This window comes from Anabrus simplex, chromosome 3 (genome assembly GCF_040414725.1).
Source record: "Anabrus simplex isolate iqAnaSimp1 chromosome 3, ASM4041472v1, whole genome shotgun sequence".
Classification (NCBI taxonomy): domain Eukaryota; kingdom Metazoa; phylum Arthropoda; class Insecta; order Orthoptera; family Tettigoniidae; genus Anabrus; species Anabrus simplex.
In genome coordinates this window covers 28951705-28974032 of record NC_090267.1, presented here as the reverse complement: position 1 = coordinate 28974032, position 22328 = coordinate 28951705, and the positions used below count along the sequence as shown (strand labels likewise).

General features: G+C 41.8%; 1 protein-coding gene across 1 annotated transcript in view; it reads left to right on the top strand.

Moving 5' to 3' along the window:
* LOC136866970 (luciferin 4-monooxygenase) overlaps positions 1-22328 on the top strand; it is a 143872-nt gene that overhangs the window by 77709 nt on the left and 43835 nt on the right. The window contains exon 2 of the mRNA XM_067144060.2: positions 15269-15476. Within this exon, the coding sequence (XP_067000161.2) occupies positions 15269-15476 (208 nt within the window). The remainder of the gene's footprint in view (positions 1-15268; positions 15477-22328) is intronic.

Sequence of the window (22328 nt, the reverse complement as noted above, 5' to 3'; positions counted from 1 at the left end):
TCATCTCTGTCGGGTGGTCTGGAATCTGGGTACCTGAGTAAGGGTTCCTTAGTCTCAATGGCGCTTTGCGTTTTAGAGCAATTAAGTAAATCCTTGAAGTAATCTGCCAGAATGCTGCAATTTTCTTCATTTGACGTCGCCAGTGTGCCGCCCTTTCGCTCAAAGCATACAGATGGTGGTTTATAGCCAGTGAGTTTGCGTTTGAAGGCTCTGTAGTCCTCTCTGCTTTCATTCTTCCTAAAGTTTTGTTCTATCTTTTCAATGAGAGATTTTTCGTTTTTACGTTTCTCAGTTCTGAACACCTTAGCTGCTTGGGCACGTTGGATTTTGTAGGTTTCCCAATCATTTTCTGATTTCGTAGAGTAGTACTGTTTCCACGCATTGAGTCTTTCTTGGAGGACTGATTCGCAGGTACCATTGCACCAGGCATGCTTTTTGCTTCTCTTGATTTCTGCAACGTCTTTGGCGGCCTCAACAAGGAGACTTTTGGCGTTGTTAAAGTCACAGTCATTTGGTCTAGCCTTCTCCTGGAACTTCTCGACCCTTTGCCGAAGTCGAAGTTTATCATTGTCGAAGCGTGTGATCTGTTTGGTTGTCTTCCTTGTGTTTGCGGGAATTGGTTTAAATTTGATAAGAGACATATAATGATCTGAGGCCACATTGATGACATTCATAATCTCAGGGCTGTTTCTCCTGGAGATTGCAACATGATCAATTTGGAACTCTCCGAGAGCTCGGATGGGAGAACGCCAAGTCATTTGCTTTCTGCGTAGATGGCGAAAGTGGGTCGACATGACCTGCAGGTTGTGATTTTCGCAAATGGACACCAGTCTTTTGCCGTTGGGATTGGTTCTTTTGTGAGCAGGGTAATTTCCTATAACTTTCTTGTACTTCTGTCACCCAAAAGAAGCTTGACATGGTGTTTGGGGATTTTGTTTAATTTTTCATCCAGTAGGTCCCAGAAATTATCAACTTCGTCCGGATCAGATTTAATTATTATTATTATTAAAATTACTAAAATTACGACTACTGCTAAAAAGTTTTCTTTCCGTACCCTGAGGTGAGCCTCCTAGGGGCCAACGTCCTCTAGGAGATGTGCTGCGGTGATCTGAGGTGAGAAGAACTTGAGAGAGGAGCGACCGTGGTCTATAAAAGGAACTGTTGATGTATTTCATCGTTCAGTCAATACTGATCTGCATTTAGGGCAGCCGCCCAGGTGGCAGATTCCCTATCTGTTGCTTTCCTAGCCTTTTCCGAAATGATTTCAAAGAAATTGGAAATTTATTAAACGTCTCCCTTGGTAAGTTATTCCAATCCCTAACTCCCCTTCCTATAAATGAATATTTGCCCCAGTTTGTCCTCTTGAATTCCAACTTTATCTTCATATTGTGATCTTTCCTTCTTTTATAAACGCCATTCAAACTTATTCGTCTACTAATGTCATTCCACGCCAACTCTCCGCTGACAGCTCGGAACATACCACGTAGTCGAGCAGCTCTTCTTCTTTCTCTCAATTCTTCCCAACCCAAACATTGCAACATTTTTGTAACGCTACTCTTTTGTCGGAAATCACTCAGAACAAATCGAGCTGCTTTTCTTTGGATTTTTTCCAGTTCATGAATCAGGTAATCCTGGTGAGGGTCCCATACACTGGAACCATACTCTAGTTGGGGTCTTACCAGAGACTTACATGCACTCTCCTTTACATCCTTACTACAACCCCTAAACACCCTCATAAACATGTGCAGAGATTGGTACCCTTTATTTACAATCCCATTTATGTGATTACGCCAATGAAGATCTTTCCTTATATTAACACCTAGATACTTACAATGATCCCCAAAAGGAACTTTCACCCCATCAACGCAGTAATTAAAACTGAGAGGACTTTCCCTATTTGTGAAACTCACAACCTGACTTTTAACCCCGTTTATCAACATACCATTGCCTGCTGTCCATCTCACAACATTTTCGAGGTCACGTTGCAGTTGCTCACAATCTTGTAATAGAGAATAACATCATCCGCAAAAAGCCTTACCTCCGATTCCACTCCTTTACTCATATCATTTATATATATAAGAAAACATAAAGGTCCGATAACACTGCCCTGAGGAACTCCCCTCTCAACTATTACAAGGTCAGACAAAACTTCACCTACTCTAACTCTCTGAGATCTATTTTCTAGAAATATAGCAACCCATGCAGTCACTCTTTTGTCTAGTCCAATTGCACTCATTTATGCCAGTAGTCTCCCATGATCCACCCTATCAAATGCTTTAGACAGGTCAATCGCGATACAGTCCATTTGACCTCCAGAATCCAAGATATCTTCTATATCTTGCTGGAATGCTACAAGTTGAGCTTCAGTGGAATAATCTTTCCTAAAACCGAATTGCCTTCTATCGAACTAGTTATTAATTTCACAAACATGTCTAATATAATCAGAAAGAATGCCTTCCCAAAGCTTACATACAATGCATGTCAAACTTACTAGCCTGTAATTTTCAGCTTTATGTCTATCTATTTGCTTTAGAGAGGAGAATGGAAAACCACGGAAAACCATTCTCAGAATAGCGAACAGGAGGAGCAGGCCAACCCCACCTCCTCCCGAAAAGCCACAGTAAAGCCGTGGCCAGTGTTACCCGAAGCTACTTATCTCGGTGAAAGTAAAATTCACAGCAACTTTGCTACAATGCTGTAGACTATTACCGAGTATTAAAAGATGCGAACACTATTCTTGGTTTTACATAGCACCGAGTTCACCTAGATATGACAACAAGCATAATAATAATGCGTACTGGTATCACATTTATCGGTACTCAAATTAATTTCACGGGAAACGATTATCCACCTACAATGTAAAGCAAATTTCTTTCGTCGATTACGAACACCTGTTCTGAATTACCTACTGGGGAAATCTTTCGGCGATGCAATGCAATAGTAACTTCTGGTCACGGCCGACTTGATGCGTCGCTCTAGCTAGCTCCTTACCGGCCTTGACTGTCGGGTCCAGGGGGGTGAAAGTCTAATGGGGCCTATGGTTCCAATCTGTAGCTGGCTTCAGGTAGTTTTAGTCTCTCCTTTTAGATGGCGCTGGAGGTCATTCATAACGTGTAAATAGTTATATACAGGTTATGTAGATGGCACGCAAGTAAGCATGAAATGAGCGATGTTAATAATTAAAGGCAGTTTGTCTCGAAGTGAAGTATTTAAAGTATTTCAAGTCTAACCTCAATCAGTGGGCCCTTCTAACAAATTAATTAGTCATATAACATGCCGATAATATTGCTGGATTGCATCGAATTCGACTTTACCCAATCGATTAACCGTGTTCGAACTTATATCGATTTTAATCAATAGTTTCCATGATGCTACAGTATTTGTGTTGTTTGAATTCCAAGTGCTCATGGGTTTGTGCTGTAAATCTTTGTTCCTTGTGCTTGTTTATTTCAAATATATCTTCACCAGTCCTCGTGAAATCCTGTATTTCCTGTTTGAGTACACCTCAGGGGCTGAAAGCTGAATGGTTCTATTAATGTAATTCTATATATTTCCTGTCTCAGTGCATTTAATTCTGTTATTTTTATTTTGATGTGGTACTTGGATATTGATGTGATACCCCATTCTCTTGCATATAGTGTGCTCTGCTGTCTTGCTTTCGAAGGGATTTCTTATTTGTTATAACATCAGCTTTGTGTTAATTTGTCAATCATTCATTTGAAGTTAAAGCTGCTTTGAGGTGTGTGGTTATGTTCTCAGTAACATAGTATGCCATACGAACTAGGGGTATCAGATCATTATTTACAACATAGTAAGTACTTGGAAATAAAAGTATGTGAATTACAATGTATTGGGCATGGAAGTAGTAGAACTGCATTATTATCGCCGGCGGGAGAAGCGGAGCGAGGGGCAGGGGAAAGGACGGGGGAGGAGCTGTAAGCATACCCGGATGTGCGTCACTGCGCCGGATGTCGCTTCTCTGCGCTATCTGTTGATAATAGCGGTAAGATAGTGCACAAAATGCGCACTGTGGCGCTATCTCTGATGAGAGACTGAAACTACTAGCGGCGAGTGGCTTGGTACCGAAATTTATCATTGAGTGTCATCTCTATTCTATTCTATCCTCTTTGGTCGGGTCCACGCACTGTAATCGGAGTAGTTACACAGCTCGACACGTGGCGCTGGCGGCCTAACTATTTGCTGTAGAAATGCATACGGTACTTCATTTTGGAAACGATATTGATTTTGATTGCCGATTTATCGTAATTTAGAGTTATGGAGAAATCCAAAAGGTTACTTTCGTTGATATTTGCCAAAATAATGTCGTGAAATAAAACTGCGGAGAGATGGAGTAGTCCAGCTGACGTTCTGATATTGACTCTGATTGCCGAATTATCTTAATTCAGGGAATAAAGGAGTATGCTATACTGACTAATACTGTTAAAATGATTAATCCTAAAGGCTACTTTCGTTGATATGTGCCAAAATAACGCCGTGAAATGAAACTGAGGAGAGATGGAGTAGTCCAACTGACGTTCCTTAACTGTGAGGAATAATAGTAATTGCTTTTATTATCATGGCATTTAGATACATAGCACAACTTACCACAATACTTTTGTCTTCTGATGTTAATCTTGAGATTAAGAGTCATTGTTCAATTGGAGTTTCAAAATTCTTCTCAGGAAGGGGGCTGGACAAAACATAAAAGTCTTACCTTTTTCTATATTCGTTGTATGGATAACATAAATATTTTGACTCAAACATGGTTAAATTTTAATTTCAATATATATAGTTTCAGATTACATTTCATTCATACAGTGCACTAGAATTTTAAATACCGAGCGAGTTAACCGTGCGGTTAGGGGCGCGCAGATGTGAGCTTGCATCCGGGAGATAGTGAGTTCGAACCCCACTGTCGCCAGCCCTGAAGATGATTTTCCGTGGTTTCCCATTTTCACATCAGGCTGTACCTTAATTAAAGACAGGGGGCGATTCCTTCTCACTCCTAGCCGTTTCCAATCCCACCAATGCCATAAGACCTATCTGTGTCGGTGCGATGTAAAACGAATTGCAAGAAAGAAGAAGAACTTTAAGTAAAATTTCAGGGAGAGAAAAGTATTTTAAGTAAATACATTGTAAACTGTTCATTGCTCGGGTAACTACACTTCATACGTTGGCCTTACCATCATAAGAGTAACGTTTCTTAAGCCTATTGCTCACGGTAAAATGTTTCGTAAAATTTGTTGTCAATTAATTTTATAAACAGTAAGTGAAAACAAGTTGTGTTGCTCACGGTAAAATTATTTTATAAAAATCCAAGGAAGCATCAGGATGGCCATCTATGAACTAACTTCTGAACTAAGATGTGTATGTTTTGCCATCTATCGATAAACGTTTAAACCAAGAATCAACTGTTGAGACTATGGCTCCAACAAACAAAGCAAAACTTCCGGCTTTAGCTGCAATTATATGTTGTACAATGGTAAAAAGGAAGAAAAGAAATGCCAGGAAATGCTGGACTCGGGATTGGATCAAAAGAAGAGAAGAAGGTAGAGGATTGCTGTCATTGGTCGAAAATGAGTTGAGGGTAGAACCAGCATTCATACAAGAATTTTCTAATAATGGAGGAAGGCACTTTTAAAAACTTCTGAATCGTTTTGACCCCAAAATTATTCGACAGGACACTAACATGAGGCAACCTATTTCTCCTGAAATGAGACTGCAAGTAACACTCCAATTTCTGGCCACAGGAGCAAGTTACACCAATGTGATGTATTCAGCTAGAATACCATTTGAAACTCTAGCACATATTATTCCTGAAACATGTAGGGAAATACACTCTTCACTGAAATAAAAATACATGAAGGTAAATATTTGAATTTATTTAAATTTATTTAAATAACATAATTATTAAATCATTATTACATGAATATGTACAATATCATCTTTTAGGCTGTGTGTACTCCTTTCCTAGTCTGTATTTTGTAGGCCTAATACTTCCAACTGAGCATCCATTGTTGCTTTTTGAATTTTATGCTTAGTAAGAATTTTGATTTTTGTGTCGGTAAGGGCTCTCGGTTATGAGGCAATAAATTTGCCAAACTCATCATCTGCAACTTCAGTATTTGACTCTGAGTGAAGCACCTTTGAAACCTAAAGGAGGACATGGTCTTCAATCGATTACTTCTTCCGTTTTCGTGATGTGCCTAATAACAATAATAAAGCCCGTGTGGGGATTTACCAGTTACCTCCATCGGCCGCGTCCCATTGGAATAGGGGAAGCTCGCTGGCTCTGCCGCCAGGGTTACGGCGAAGACTGGTAAATGACCGGAAGCCAGAAAACATCTTGAGGCAACCTCTAGGGCTAACAACCTTAGTTGTAAAAGGATGGGTACCCGTCCAAAGCAAAGTCAAGTCAAGAAGCATGATGGCACAACGTTTCGAGAAACATACCCCAGGGGGTAAATCTTCGGATAAATCCCTCGTCGTGAACGCCACGGCGCACGAGTCTCGTTCGAATTCTGGGGGGAGACTCGACATCATGCAAGAGACGAGTCGGAGCGTCTCGGTGTACCCCGAAGAATCAAAAACTCAGGCCAAAATCCAAAACCTTTCTAGCAACTTTCAACATTAATTCACTTACACAAACAGGCAAGCTTGAAACCCTCACCAAAGCTCTTCACGAAAATCAGATATCCATAATGGCCCTACAGGAAACAAGGTACCCAGGTGAAGAGATTTTTTAATCCGAAGGCTACCGATTTTTCAAGAGCAAAGCGCAAAGAGGAATCCTCAATGGAGCTGTGATGCTTGGAACCGCGTTTGCTGTTAGAACCAAGATCCTCAAATCGGTTGCAAATTTCGAACCTGTGAATGACAGATTGTCTATACCCACAATGAAATGCGCGAACAAAACCTACGCCCTAGTTAACGCACATGCTCCTGCAAACGATAAGAACAAGTCTGATCCAGACGAAGTTGATAATTTCTGGGACCTATTGGATGAAAAATTAAACAAAATCCGCAAACACCATGTCAAGCTTCTTTTGGGTGACTTCAATGCCCAACTAGGTCGTGAACAGAAGTGCAAGAAAGTTATAGGAAATTACCCTGCTCACAAAAGAACCAATCTCAACGGCAAAAGACTGGTGTCCAATTGCGAAAATCACAACCTGCAGGTCATGTCGTCCCACTTTCGCCATCTACCCAGAAAGCAAATGACTTGGCGTTCTCCCGTCCAAACTCTCGGAGAGTTTCAAATAGATCATCTTGCAGTCTCCAGGAGAAACAGCCCTGAGATTATGAATGTCAAGGTAAAGAAAGGCATCAATGTGGCCTCAGATCATTATATGTCTCTTATCAAATTCAAACCAATTCCCGCAAACACAAGAAAGACAACCAAACAGATCATACGCTTCGACAATGATAAAATTCGGCAAAGGTTCGAGGAGTTCCAGGAGAAGGTTAGACCAAATGACTATGACTTTAACAACACCAAACGTCTCCTTGTTGAGGCCGCCAAAGACGTTGCAGAAATCAAGAGAAGCAAAAAGCATGCCTGGTGGAATGGTACCTGCGAATCAGTCCTCCAAGAAAGACTCAATGCTTGGAAACAATACTACTCTACGAAATCAGAAAATGATTGGGAAACCTACAAAACCCAACGTACCCAAGCAGCTAGGGTGTTCAGAACTGAGAAACGTAAATACGAAAAATCTCTCATATCCACCTGTTCAATATTTTTATAATGTAACAGTATCTTTAGATTATTTCACACAGTCCATGGTTACTGGTTACCGCATAAAATAATTTAAAGAGACTGTTAAACTATGGTCCATGGTTACCTCCTACCATGTGAATAATCTACAGAGTCATTAATTTATAACATTATTGGATAGGTAGACATATACGTCTTTCGATACATGAATATTCCTCTTATTTCATGCACACATTCACTCTACTTTCACAGCTTATTAAGGAACACAGTTTGGCTAACCCTGAATTTTGCATACGCATGGATGCAAAAGGTGTGTATCCCATGTCTCAGAAATATTCAGACATAACCTTGCATCCCCCATTAATAAGAGTTATTGATGTTTGGTAGGAGATAGTGGCAAGATTTAACTCTGATTCTCAATATCCTCCATTGAAATGAATACATTTATCCCACCACCTCCAATAAGAGTCAATCATACCATGGTGGAAAATTTGAGGGTCAGGAAGACAGATAGCAAAACAAAAGGTGGAGATTCACATTCAAAGAACATCACTCTCCTATTCACAAAAAGAAAAAAATAACTTTCATACTTAATTTTGGTTGTTGCATTGGTCACACCTGACATGACTGTCTTGTAACCTATGACATCTAGATTTAGAAATAAGCTTTACCTGCCTGTCATCACTGCTACAAGTTGGATTCAAATCCAAATTTGATTTGCTGCTCCTGGTAGCAATATGTGGAATAAGGAACAGCATATGATCATACCAAGCAAATGTTTGCCACCCATTCCAGTGTGTAAACATTTCATAACCTTATTCCTGAAAACACACAATTGAATGTAATCTACTACAGTACACTTAAATAAGTCAGTCATGTCTTAATACATACTGAAGAACAAAAGCCCTGTTTATTGGTACACACAGTAGGCTGTACATGAATAATTACTGCATTCAAATTATAGACAGGTTACCAAATCAACCCTGAACGCATGAATAGAACTAGCTTTACTATGTGCCATATTACAAACTTCACATCAAATTTAAATAAAAATCTTTCAATCAATCTCAAATTATTACAACTGATCACATTCAGTACTAACCTCTCATTAGTGAATTGAGTTCGAAGTCCGTTTACCTTCGCCTTCTCATCAGCCTGGCTTGTGTTCGGCCGAACTTGTGACACAATTTTGGCGATTGTGTTTTCTGCCTCTCTTCTTGCATTTCTGTTGTGATAAAGTGGCGTTTTAACTTCATACAAACAAGGATATTTCCGGTTTTCATCGAGTAAAACACTAACAGCTTCCTTAGTCCACCCGGATCCTGCCATTTTAGAAAGGAGTGTTTGTTTACAATCGAGCTTCACAATCGTGATGTCAGCTTCGCTGATTGGTTCGTTTCGTAAAATTAATTTTACGGAATAGAACATGTCCTATTTTATGAAAAGTTTTATCAAAGGTTTTATAAAACTTGAATTTGACCGTTAGCAACAGAAATTTTAAAAAATTAATTATTGTACAGTAAATTTGACAGAAAATTTTGCCGTGAGCAACAGGCATTACTTGTCAGTGTTTACATGTTTTTACCGGGCGAGTTGGCCGTGCGCGTAGAGGCGCGCGGCTGTGAGCTTGCATCCGGGAGATAGGGGGTTTGAATCCCACTGTCGGCAGCCCTGAGGATGGTTTTCCGTGGTTTCCCATTTTCACACCAGGCAAATGCTGGGGCTTTACCTTAATTAAGGCCACGGCCGCTTTCTTCCAACTCCTAGGCCATTCCTATCCCATCGTCGTCATAAGACCTATCTGTGTCGGTGCGACATAAAGCCCCTAGCAAAAAAAAAATGTTTAAATGTTAACGTTCAGATTATCTTGGATAAAAATTTGTTGTGTTGCTGTCATATGGCAAATATGACTCCGCCTAAAGGATCATTCAATGAAAGAAAATGTAGGGGTAAAAATACCCGATTAGCATGATTAGCTGCCACCCCCGGAGGCCAGGGTTCGATTCCTGGTCCTGCCACGAAATTTCAAAGATGGTATGAGGGCCAGAACTGGGTCCACTCAGCCTTGGGAGGTCAACTGAGTAGAGGGGGATCGATTCCCACCTCCATCATTCTCGACGGGGTTTTCCATAGTTTCCCACTTCTCCTCCAGGAAAATGCGGGGATGGTACCTAACTTAAGGCCACGAACGCTTCCTTTCCTCTTCCTTGTCTGTCCCGTCCAATCTTCCCAGCGCCAACAAAAGGCTTCTGTTCAGCATAGTAGGTGAGGCCGTCTGGACGAGTTACTGATCACCCGACCCAGAGTCTGAAGCTCCAGGATACTGCCTTGAGGCGGTAGAGGTGGGATCCCTCGCTGAGTCCGAGTGAAAAACTGACCCTGTAGGGTAAACAGATAAAGAAGAAGAAGAAGAATACAGAAGTGAGAGTTATCCGAAATAATGTCATTGTCCGAGTTTTGTAAATCTAAGATAACAGAAAAAGTAACTGACGATGGAAATACGGGCCTAAGTGAGTGATGATGAAAATCCACAGCCTGTTTTCAGTCATTCGACTGGGTCAGGAATGGAATGAATGAAGCCCCCATCAAACGGCGAAGCCTGTCGCACTGCTTTGGGACTCACAGATGAAGTGAAATGATACTGGACAGTGTTAGTGGAAAAGATGACAGGAAAAACCGGAATACCCGAGGAACAACCTGTCCCGCCTCCGCTTTGTCCAGCAAAAGTCTCACATGAAGCGACCGGGATTTGAACCACGGTGTCCAGCAGTATGAGGCCGGCGCGCTGACGACTGAGCCACTGAGGCTCTTTAGATGAATGATGCTGGTTTTAAATACAAAAAACAGTGAAAAATATTTAAATACTCTCTTCTGATTTTAAAATCTAAATGATTTGAGATTTCAACATTTCAATTTTTGTGTTGACTTTCTTTTCGGTAGTCCACATTTAATTTCACGAATCACTTTGACTTATCGTCTAATTACAACATACTAACTCATCTCTGACTGTACGTTACTTGGTACGAATTAAGGAGAATTGAAAGTTTCACGATCCTGAAACGTCCGGTATTTGTAAATTGATTTGGTGAGCGTTAGAACACTCGTGTTTATATCCTGAGCCCGTTACCTCATTTGGCAGTTAGTCATGGGGAATGTAAATGCGGGCCTTATCTTTCACAACACAAGAATGTTGTTGCCTTAATCTGTTAAATAATGTGGTTAGGTCATAATTTTCTTAATATCTTCGCGAAGATATTCCAAATATAACTCATGAACTCGTAAAAGGCAAGGATATGGCAAATTGTTACGAATGAAGCACTGGCTATTTTAGTGAAATGACAATCGAGGGTGGCCCGATTAATACAAAGACAATTATACTCGAAAATCACTTCACACGGCAGCTCCCTGTAGTCAGATAGGAACACACGAACTTTGGTTATCACCAGACACGACGACTGTACACTTGGTTAGACTCCAGACAAGTCCGATTAACTCACGTGTCTGCTCCACACACTGAACTACTCAACACATATCACTCGACAAGACAACAACACAACTCAACTCTCGACCAACACTCTCTTGTTCGCGGCGGGCCTGCTTTTATATACCTGGTGATGAAGTTCTAGTATCTCCGGAGTGAGTCCAGAATAGGAAAGATCTAGTTTCGCCTTCAAGAAAATCCACGGAGACACTGTCGAAAAGCATAATAGAATGAGAGTCCGCGACAAGCCCTCAAGTCGGCCGGGAGGTCCGCGGTCTGACTCACTCATTCCTTCCAAGGCATACTAGAGCGGGGGGCGGGCGGGGGGGGGGGGGGGCAGAGGGCTGGCAGTGGTATGTGTGTTTAATGAGTTTTCATATTTTTCGAACTATTTTGTAGTTCTAGAGTTATTGTTGTGTGTTTAAAGTTTCACATTATTATTTCGCTTCTTGAAGTTGTCATTGTTTGCACCCCATATTGTTTGGGAGACAAGTAATACAAATAAGTAATAATATTGTATAAGGGGCAGTCAAATGAAAACAGAACACCCGCCATCACGCACATTCTATTTTTATTTTTTTTTACAATTTGCTTTACTTCACACCGACACATATAGGTTTCATGACGATGATGGGATAGGAAAGGCCTAGGAGTGGGAAGGAGTTGGCCGTGGCTTAAATTAAGGTACAGCCCCATCATTTGCCATTTGGGGGTCGAACCCACTATCTCCCGGATGCAAGCTCACAGCTGTGCGTCCCTAACCGCACGGCCAACTCGCCCGATTCGCACACATTCCGCGCGAAAGGTGGCAACACTGTTGTTACGTAGCGATACTGCCACCGCTCTGATAGTAAAACTGCACAGTGACAACTCACGCGTGCACGCAGTTGTTGGGTTATGTCTTTGTTGGTGTGCGGTCTGGTCTAGTGTGTTCGTCCAGCTGTAGAAATGGAGGCAAGCAGAGAAGTGTGGTTCGCTTTCTGGTGACGCAGCGCTGTGAACACAGTTCGCAGAAACTGCGACACGCCATAAAGTCAAAACGCCCTGGAGTGCTGTCAGGCGCAGTCATCCTCTTGTATGATAATGCTCGCCCCCATATTTCCAATCTAGTGAAAACTATGCTCAATCAATCAATCAATCAATACAATCAATCAATACTGATCTGCATTTAGGGCAGTCGCCCAGGTGGCAGATTCCCTATCTGTTGCTTTCCTAGCCTTTTTCGAAATGATTTCAAAGAAATTGGAAATTTATTGAACATCTCCCTTGGTAAATTATTCCAATCCCTAACTACCCTTCCTATAAATGAATATTTGCCCCAGTTTGTCCTCTTGAATTCCAACTTTATCTTCACATTGTGATCTTTCCTACTTTTATAAACGCCATTCAAACCTATTCGTCTACTAATGTCATTCCACGCCATCTCTCCGCTGACAGCTCGGAACATACCACTTAGTCGAGCAACTCTTCTTCTTTCTCTCAATTCTTCCCAACCCAAACATTGCAACATTTTTGTAACGCTACTCTTTTGTCGGAAATCACCCAGAACAAATCGAGCTGCTTTTCTTTGGATTTTTTCCAGTTCTTGAATCAGGTAATCCTGGTGAGGGTCCCATACACTGGAACCATACTCTAGTTGGGGTCTTACCGGAGACTTATATGCACTCTCCTTTACATCCTTACTACAACCCCTAACACCCTCATAACCATGTGCAGAGATCGGTACCCTTTATTTACAATCCCATTTATGTGATTACCCCAGTGAAGATCTTTCCTTATATTAACACCTAGATACTTACAATGATCACCAAAAGGAATTTTCACCCCATCAACGCTGTAATTAAAACTGAGAGGACTTTTCCTATTTGTGAAACTCACAACCTGACTTTTAGCCCCGTTTATCAACATACCATTGCCTGCTGTCCATCTCACAACATTTTCGACGTCACGTTGCAGTTGCTCACAACCTTGTAACTTATTTATCACTCTATAGAGAATAACATCATCCGCAAAAAGCCTTACCTCCGATTCCACTCCTTTACTCATATCAGTTATATATATAAGAAAACATAAAGGTCCGATAACACTGCCCTGATGAACTCCCCTCTCAACTATTACAGGGTCAGACAAAGCTTCACCTACTCTAACTCTCTGAGATCTATTTTCTAGAAATATAGCAACCCATTCAGTCACTCTTTTGTCTAGTCCAATTTCACTCATTTTTGCCAGTAGTCTCCCATGATCCACCCTATCAAATGCTTTAGACATGTCAATCGCGATACAGTCCATTTGACCTCCAGAATCCAAGATATCTGCTATATCTTGCTGGAATCCTACAAGTTGAGCTTCAGTGGAATAACCTTTCCTAAAACCGAATTGCCTTCTATCGAACCAGTTATTAATTTCACAAACATGTCTAATATAATCAGAATGAATGCCTTCCCAAAGCTTACATACAATGCATGTCAAACTTACTGGCCTGTAATTTTCAGCTTTATGTCTATCACCCTTTCCTTTATACACAGGGGCTACTATAGCAACTCTCCATTCATCTGGTATAGCTCCTTCGACCAAACAATAGCCAAATAAGTACTTCAGATATGGTACTATATTCCAACCCATTGTCTTTAGTATATCCCCAGAAATATGATGAATTCCAGCTGCTTTTCTAGTTTTCAACTTTTGTATCTTATTGTAAATGTCATTGTTATCATATGTAAATTTTATTACTTCTTTGGCCTTAGTCTCTTCCTCTACCTCGACATTATCCTTGTAACCAACAATCTTTACATACTGCTGACTGAATACTTCTGCCTTTTGAAGATCCTCACACACACACTCCCCTTGTTCATTAATTATTCCTGGAATGTCCTTCTTGGAACCTGTTTCTGCATTAAAATACCTATACATACCCTTCCATTTTACACTAAAATTTGTATGACTGCCAATTATGCTTGCCATCATGTTATCCTTAGCTGCCTTCTTTGCTAGATTCAATTTTCTAGTAAGTTCCTTCAATTTCTCCTTACTTCCACAGCCATTTCTAACTCTATTTCTTTCCAGTCGGCGCCTCCTTCTTAGTCTCATTATTTCTCTATTATAATAAGCTGGGACTTTACCATTCCTTACCACCCTTAAAGGTACAAACCTGTTTTCGCATTCCTCAACAATTTCTTTAAACCCATCCCAGAGTCTGTTTACATTTTTATTTACCGTTTTCCACCGATCATAGTTACTTTTTAGAAACTGCCTCATACCTGCTTTATCAGCCATATTGTACTGCCTAACAGTCCTACTTTTAAGACCTTCCTTTCTATCGCATTTATTTTTAACTACCACAAAAACAGCTTCAGCCGTTTGGTCGGAAAACACTTCAACATCCTCCATACATCCCGGATTTTTCGCCTTGTGATTTTCACATTTTTGGCGATCAGAAGAAAGACATTCGTGGACGTCGATTTCATTCGGACAAGGAAGTGTATGAGTGCGAGCGGTTTTGGATCCGTCAGCGACTTACCTCTTTCTACAAAACTGGATTTGATCGTCTCCGCAAAGACACTTTGCAGAAATTGCGACAGGCCATAAAGTCAAAACGCCCTGGAATGCTGTCGGACGCAGTCATCCTGTTGCACGATAATGCTCGCCCCCATATTTCCAATCTAGTGAAAACTACGCTTCAGCCGTTTGGTTGGAAAACACTTCTATTTCATTCCGACGAGGAAATGCAAGAGTGGATGCGGTTGTGGATTCGTCAGCGACCTACCGCTTTCTATACAACTGGAATTGACCGTCTAGTCTCCCAGTGGGATGAATGCATTGACGTTTTTGATAATTACTTTTGAATAAAACCATTCCATGGTCCCGTTGTAGCGGTTGTTCGGTATTCATTTGACTGCCCCATATATGTATTTACGGATGCGTTATAGGCATGATGTTCACGATTCCAAATGTCATTGAACCTGTCGTAAAACAGAGCCAAGTGTACATTTGACGGTACAGATCTCCTCCACGATCTCACCAAGGTGTAAGAATAAGAAGACGGTAGACTGAGTGTAACTTTCCTGTTTCAGACGTTCACCAATGACGGCCCGAAGTACACTTTCTCTGATCTCGCCCAGCGAGGATGCAGCGTGGCTGTGGAGCTCGGGGCTCGAGGGATTGGTGTTGGAGACATCGTGAGTGTGTGCACTGGGGTGTGTCCTGAGTTCACTCCCATCATGCTGGGCACCTTCTTTGTGGGGGCCACACTCTCACCTCTCAACTACAAGTTCGACACTAGTAAGTATTGAACACACATTGCCAAGCTGACCAACAATCCTTGGTGCAGTAGTCAATATGACCACATCCTCAGACGTTTAGTTTCACTTTCTGTGTCAGTTCAGCTGCCTGTCGTATAAGACAGCACCTTACTTGGTCTTACGAGGCTGTCTCAATCCTGTTCCTAACACCCAGCCCAAAATTAAAATCTCTGAACGCGAGGAAGAAAACCGAGGCATCCGAGTAAGATTCAGACACGCTGCATGACTACTACCACCACCGATGATATATTCGGCACTCATTTAACTTACCTACTGTGCAAAGGGTAATTGAGTGGCTGAGATTAAAAACGAAAATATTTCACTGTTTGATCAAATAAACTGAGATAGCCATTATGTACCTTATACGAAGTCGCATCAAAAAGTAGAAAGAAGGAAAAGAATGAACGAATTTCCATGGAGATTTTCGAAGTTGATATTCAGAGTGAGTTTTAAAAGGAAAACATTCCAGCTTGTTTGCAGTCATAGAGGCAAAAAGAGATAGCCCCTTTATTTTGTGTTCGCACAGTACTAAATGAAGAAATTAAGGACTAAATTGAAGGTGGCCTGCTCATGACAAGAAGGCGTCTAAGGCTCGAAAAACATCATTCAAAATAAGCAAATACAAATCTCTGACTTTCAAAATATAGGAACCTGGCTATGATGCAGCTAAGCAGTGCATTGTCTTACTGAGAGCTTTAGACTGTTTAGAGGAGGAAATCTTAACCTTCCGTCGCAACGTACATACGGCGGAAAAATTCCCATCAAGTAAAAGAACTAGGTGATGTTTCGAAAGTTATGCACTATACACCAGATTTAACACAAACAGTTTTATGAGAACATTTTAACATGTGCTGTGGTCGATGATGACAGTGACTAGTGTTACAAAGGACATACTTTGTATAAAATAAACAGTATAACCTACTAAAATAAATAAATAATTTGCAAAATATTGATAGGTATAAAACGTAATGACAATATTGGTTAAAAGGCAAATTTCTAAATTAGATTAATTTTTTGTAGACTTTTCGCTTTTCCAAACCCAGTGAGGTAAAGAAAGAAAAGATTGGACTGACTTTAAATTGAGCCATGAGCCAGAATACTACTTACAAAACCAAACAAAGCGCCATGGCACAACAGCCCTGAAGGGCCATAGCCTACCAAGCGATCACTGCTCAGCCCGAAGGCCTGCAGATTACGAGGTGCGTGTGGTCAGCACGACGGATCCTCTCGGCCGTTATTCTTGGCTTTCTAGACCGGGGCCGCTATCTCATCGTCAGGTAGCTCCTGAATTGTAATCAGGCAGGCTGAGAGGGCCTCGAACCAGCCCTCAGTTTCAGGTAAAAATCCCTGACCTGGCCGGGAATCGAATCCGGGGCCTACCTGGTAAGAGGCAGGCAAGCTACCCCTATACCGCAGGGCCGGCTTAATATTGCTTAGCAGTATATACGTTACAATATGGTGACTAATATTGCCTACAAACAAATATGTAATTGTATGTTTTACAATCTGAGTAATAGTTTTGAAATAAATGTACTGCGAGTGGAGTTCATTCCGTTTTAATGTCATCCATTCAATTGATTATGATTATGATTATGATCTGCATTTAGGACTGTCGCGGAGATGTCAGATTCCGTGTCAATTATTTACCTCGTATTTTCTCAGATGTTTCAAATAATTTGGACATGTCCCTTCATACATAATTCATCTGTGCGCTTCTGTGGTGTAGTGGTTAATGTGACTAGCTGCCACCCCCGGAGGCTCGGATTCGATTCCCGGCTCCGCCACGAAATTTGAAAAGTGATACAAGGCCTGGAACAGGGTCCACTCAGCCTCGGGAGGTCATCTGAGTAGAGGTGGATTCGATTCCCACCTCAGCCATCCTGGAAGTGGTTTTCCGTGGTTTCGCACCTCTCTTCCAGACAAATGCCGGGATGGTACCTAACTTAAGGCCACGGCCGCTTCCTTCCCTCTTCCTTGCCTATCCCTTCCCTTCTTCATAACCCCCCGCAAGCCCCTGTTCAGCATAGCAGGTGAGGCCGCCTGGTACTGGTCATCCTCCCCAGTTGTATCCCCAGACCCAGAGTCTGAAGCTCCAGGACACTGCCCTTGAGGCGCTAGAGGTGGGATCGCTCGCTGAGTCCGAGGGAAAACTCAACCCTGGAGGGTAAACAGATTAAGAAAGAAAGAAGAAATATTAATCTTCATTTAATGAATATTTACCCCAATTTGTCCTCTTGAATTCCAAATTCTTCTTCATGTTATGATCGTTTCTCCTTTAAAAACTCCACTCACGTGTATTCGTTTACTTATGTCATACTCCGTCATCTCTCCGCTAGCAGCGTCTTGCTGATCGCACATAAACAATAGAACAGGCGAACTGTCCAGGTATAGTTCATCCCAACTTGGGCAGGCTACCGCGGTAATTATAGTCTAAATACTTAGTAAACGTCGTTCTGAGTGACCGGCAGGGCGTTGCCATGTGTGGGAGGTCTGTTCAGCGCGCCCTCTCTCTCTTCGCGGTTTCCTATTTCTTAACTCGCTTGTTGTCACGTTGTGTTCAGCCACTGCCTACAGTGCTTAGCTCGATATGTAGACGAAGACTGGTCAGCGAGAGAACTGGGAGACGAGGCAGCTCCCCTCGATTGCCCTTCCCCACATGCGCGGCTGATTCCCGCGCAGGACATTTACACAGTATTTGGACTATACCGTAGCAGTACTTTTGTTCTTCTTTGTCTTGATATGAGACAGCAATGGGGTTACTTGTCTTAATTTAGGGTGTATATCTTCGGCGAAGAAGCAAAATGCTATTGCTACCTATGATACTGATGAACAAAAAAAATGACTTTCGATGGATATCTGAAACATTTTGATTCAAAATATACAAACTATTTGTCTCTATGATCCACCGTTCCTGAGATACGTGACATCAACCATTTACATACAGCCACTTCCATAAATATTCGAACAATGATAAAAGTGATGATAATAACGCAACGATGAGCAGAATGTGAATCCAAATGTGTCCAAGTAATGGAACTACATGTGTTTGTTTATGCCGATGCACAGTATGCTGTAAAAGAAAGGACATTGGACACATGGGTGAAATGGCACACCTCTAATATATTCGGTCACTAGGAAAGACCGGGATTGCCGCTGTATTCGTTGACAGCAACAGCGCAATAGCATTTCAAAACGTTCAGTTCAGCAGCGCGGTGCCGCAAGACACATCGTGCCGAAGTCATCTGCTGCAGTGTTGCGGGCTGGTATCAAATGGTGTGCAAAAGACAACACATTACCACGTTTGAAAAACGCTAACTCGTGATATTCCATTAGGCTCGAGGTTAATCACATAGGAGGATATCACAGATGCCTGACATAAGCAGAACAGCAGTTGGAGCAGTTGGAGATATAAGATGATTCAGAAATGAAGACAGAATTGATTCATTTCCCCAGACAGGCAGGCCAAGAAGGCTGACAGAAAGAGAGGAGCAGTTTGTGCTTCGGAATGTGAAAAGAAATCCGAAAATTAGTGCCCCGAAACTGGCAGCAGCTGTTTTAGAGGAGTATGGAAAGAAAGTGGGTACTGAAACCGTGCGAAGGAATGAGTTCTTTGGGAGAAGAGCTAGAAGAACACCATTCACTAGTGCGATAAATAAAAAGAAGTGGATAGATTTCGTAAAACCTACGTAAGCAAGCCCAGTCCTTGATGGGAGAATGTGTTATTTGTTGATGAGTCAAGGTTCTACGACTTCCGGTCTGATGGAAAGCAAGTGGTGTGGCGGAAACGTAACTAGGAACTGAAAACAAATTTACAAAAAAAAAAAAAAAAAAAAAACTGTAAAACGTGGTGGCGGAAGTGCAATGGTATGGGGATGTGTTGCATCGAACGTTGTTGATGCACTGAGTTTCACTGAACATACCTCGACAAAAGAGTGCTATTTGGCTATCCTCAAAAACAATTTGCGTCAGTGTGCGGAACGAATTGGTATACAGCGTACTTTCAGGTTCTACCAGACAATGACTTCGAGCGCTAGTCGTACCTTGTCAGGGAGTGCCTGCTGTACGACTGCCCGAAGGTTTTGCTCGGAGACTCCACCACAATCACCCGATCTGAACCCTATCGAGAATGTGCGGAGTCAAATGAAGGCAGCTCTGCAACTGCGACCACCAAGTTCCCTCAGAGATTTGAAGAGGAGACTGTTACAACAATGGGCGTCATTGAGCCCGGATTATATCAAGAAAGTTATCGCCAGTATGCCGAATCGACAGGGAGAGGTCACAAATCATCAAGGTGGACTGCAAAGTACTGAATGTGTAACAGTGTTGTGAATTATGCGGATTTATGCCGATTTTCGTATAGTGGCCGAATGTTTTTGAGGTGGTACTGCAATTATTGCTTTTATTCAATGTAGGACAGGTGGCATACTAACGACTGTCAAAAGAGTTTGACTTACATCACAGTATTTGTAGAACGTGTTATTATGTTTGCATATATGTTTCGTTGTATTATACGTTATCATTATAGTAATTTTAATTTCGTGTGGCTATTTCTAGCCGAGTGCAGCCGTTGTAAGGCAGACCCTCCGATAAGGGTGAGCTGCATATGCCATGTGAAGGTAACTGCGTGTTATTGTGGTGGAGGATAGTGTTATGTGTGGTGTGTGAGTTGCAGATATGTTGGGGACAGCACAAACAGCCAGCCCCCGCGCCAATGGAATTAACCAATGAAGATTAAAATCCCCGACCCGGCCGGGAATCGAACCCGAGACTCTCTGAAACGAAGGCCAGTACGCTGGCCATTCAGCCAACGAGTCGGACATCATTATAGTGTAAGAATAACTACCCAATAAAAGTGTGTCAAAAATCAGAGTGACCGAATATTTATGGAAGTATCAGTATGTTTAATATCGTATCAATGAAAACAACTCGCAGACAGAAGTTTCACTCGAGCATTGATTGCAACACGGAGTACTAATGAACATGGCTCTCGCTAACACGTTGTTGTCCTGGCGCGCACTACTCCATTCTTTCCTGTGGACCGGCAACCGAAGCACACCTAGCTTGAGAAAGGATGAAATATAAATACATGTAACTTTTAAATGACATGGAATAAATTATTGAAACCTGGTGAGAGCACTTACCAGTGATTCTAGTACTTGATTTTAGTGTGGTATTGCCTGAAGCACCTGCCCTTCTGCAAGGGAACTTGACAAGCCGAACAGATGTACCTTGTGTCCTTGCGTTTCTTGTGTGCAATCCATACTCTGCAGGGCTTTCGAGGGTACTTTTTCCTTCCATCACATTTATATTTTTCCATTTCTGGGATTTGGGGGAGGTTTTATACCTCCCGGAATTTTGTTCATAAAAGAGATTTGATTGTTCGACAAGAAGCTGAAGCAGTCATCGCCTAGGGAACGATTTACTACCTCTGGAATACTCGCGGAATTACTGGCCGTATAAGTGAGGCCTGTAAAATATATAAATGGTTCTAGGACTCTGTTTCCATCCTTATTTGTCCATCCATCAACTTCACTGTCACTACTATCACTGGTATCTTCACTCGTATTATTGTCGCCGGCAACAGACTCGTCTGAACTGAATGTCGTGCTTTCACTTCCGCGCGTATATTTTAATGTTGACGGACACACATCTTCAAAATCACTAATATTTACACTTTCACAATCACTGGGGACATCAGATATACTATCAGCATGCAATTCTAGAAACATTTCATCATCGTTCAAGGTGTCTTTGCCACGGCGCGCCATGCTGACACCTGACAAAACACTCGGTCACGCGGTACTGAGTGTTATGAAACCACACTTCCTGTGCCGAAAGAATTGCCAAGGAAAGAATATATCTATGTAAATTCCGATCAACAAAGACTTTAGTTTGTAAACAACACGAAATAATTCGATTAATAAACAGCGGAGAGGAAAAAATCACACAATAATGAAGCAATGTGAGAAAACGTTAATTTACGTGGCCGGTTGCCCGCGCACCAATACGAAACTACGTTAGTTAACGTAGCCCGTCATTAATGTGCTAACATTAATGCACCACACACCGGGCGAGTTGGCCGTGCGCGTAGAGGCGCGCGGCTGTGAGCTTGCATCCGGGAGATAGTAGGTTCGAATCCCACTATCGGCAGCCCTGAAGATGGTTTTCCGTGGTTTCCCATTTTCACACCAGGCAAATGCTGGGGCTGTACCTTAATTAAGGCCACGGCCGCTTCCTTCCAACTCCTAGGCCTTTCCTATCCCATCGTCGCCATAAGACCTAACTGTGTCGGTGCGACGTAAAGCCCCTAGCAAAAAAAAAAAAAAAAATGCACCACACGGCAGATATTGGATCTGATTGTTACATAGCAACACACGTAGCAAAACAGATCTGGTAAATTTATGCAACCTCTGCACCACATAATGTCCACTGTCACGAACAGTAAAGAAGAAGCGAATGAAACTATTCGGCTTTGCATAAAAAATAACCGAAAATAATGGAAGCAATTGTCGATGAACGCTGTTCTATGAAATACGAAACTGCGTCAGCATCTTCAAAATCTGACGTGATTGAGCAAAACGGTTTTCTATTTGAGATCAGCATGAGAAAGTGCACTGGAAATAGTAAACATCATGTCAGATATCTAGCCCTTGTGAACCAGTGTAATTTTCCTTAGAAATGGTCACACCTCCCAGCCACGTACTCGAAAAATTATTCGTAAACTTGAAAATGCTGACCATTTATACCTTCATTGCGTCTCTGGATAAGGTGGTTGAAAAGTCCGTGCAAAGTCCAAGAGATGGCACCACCGGCGCGTATCGAGATCATGTTT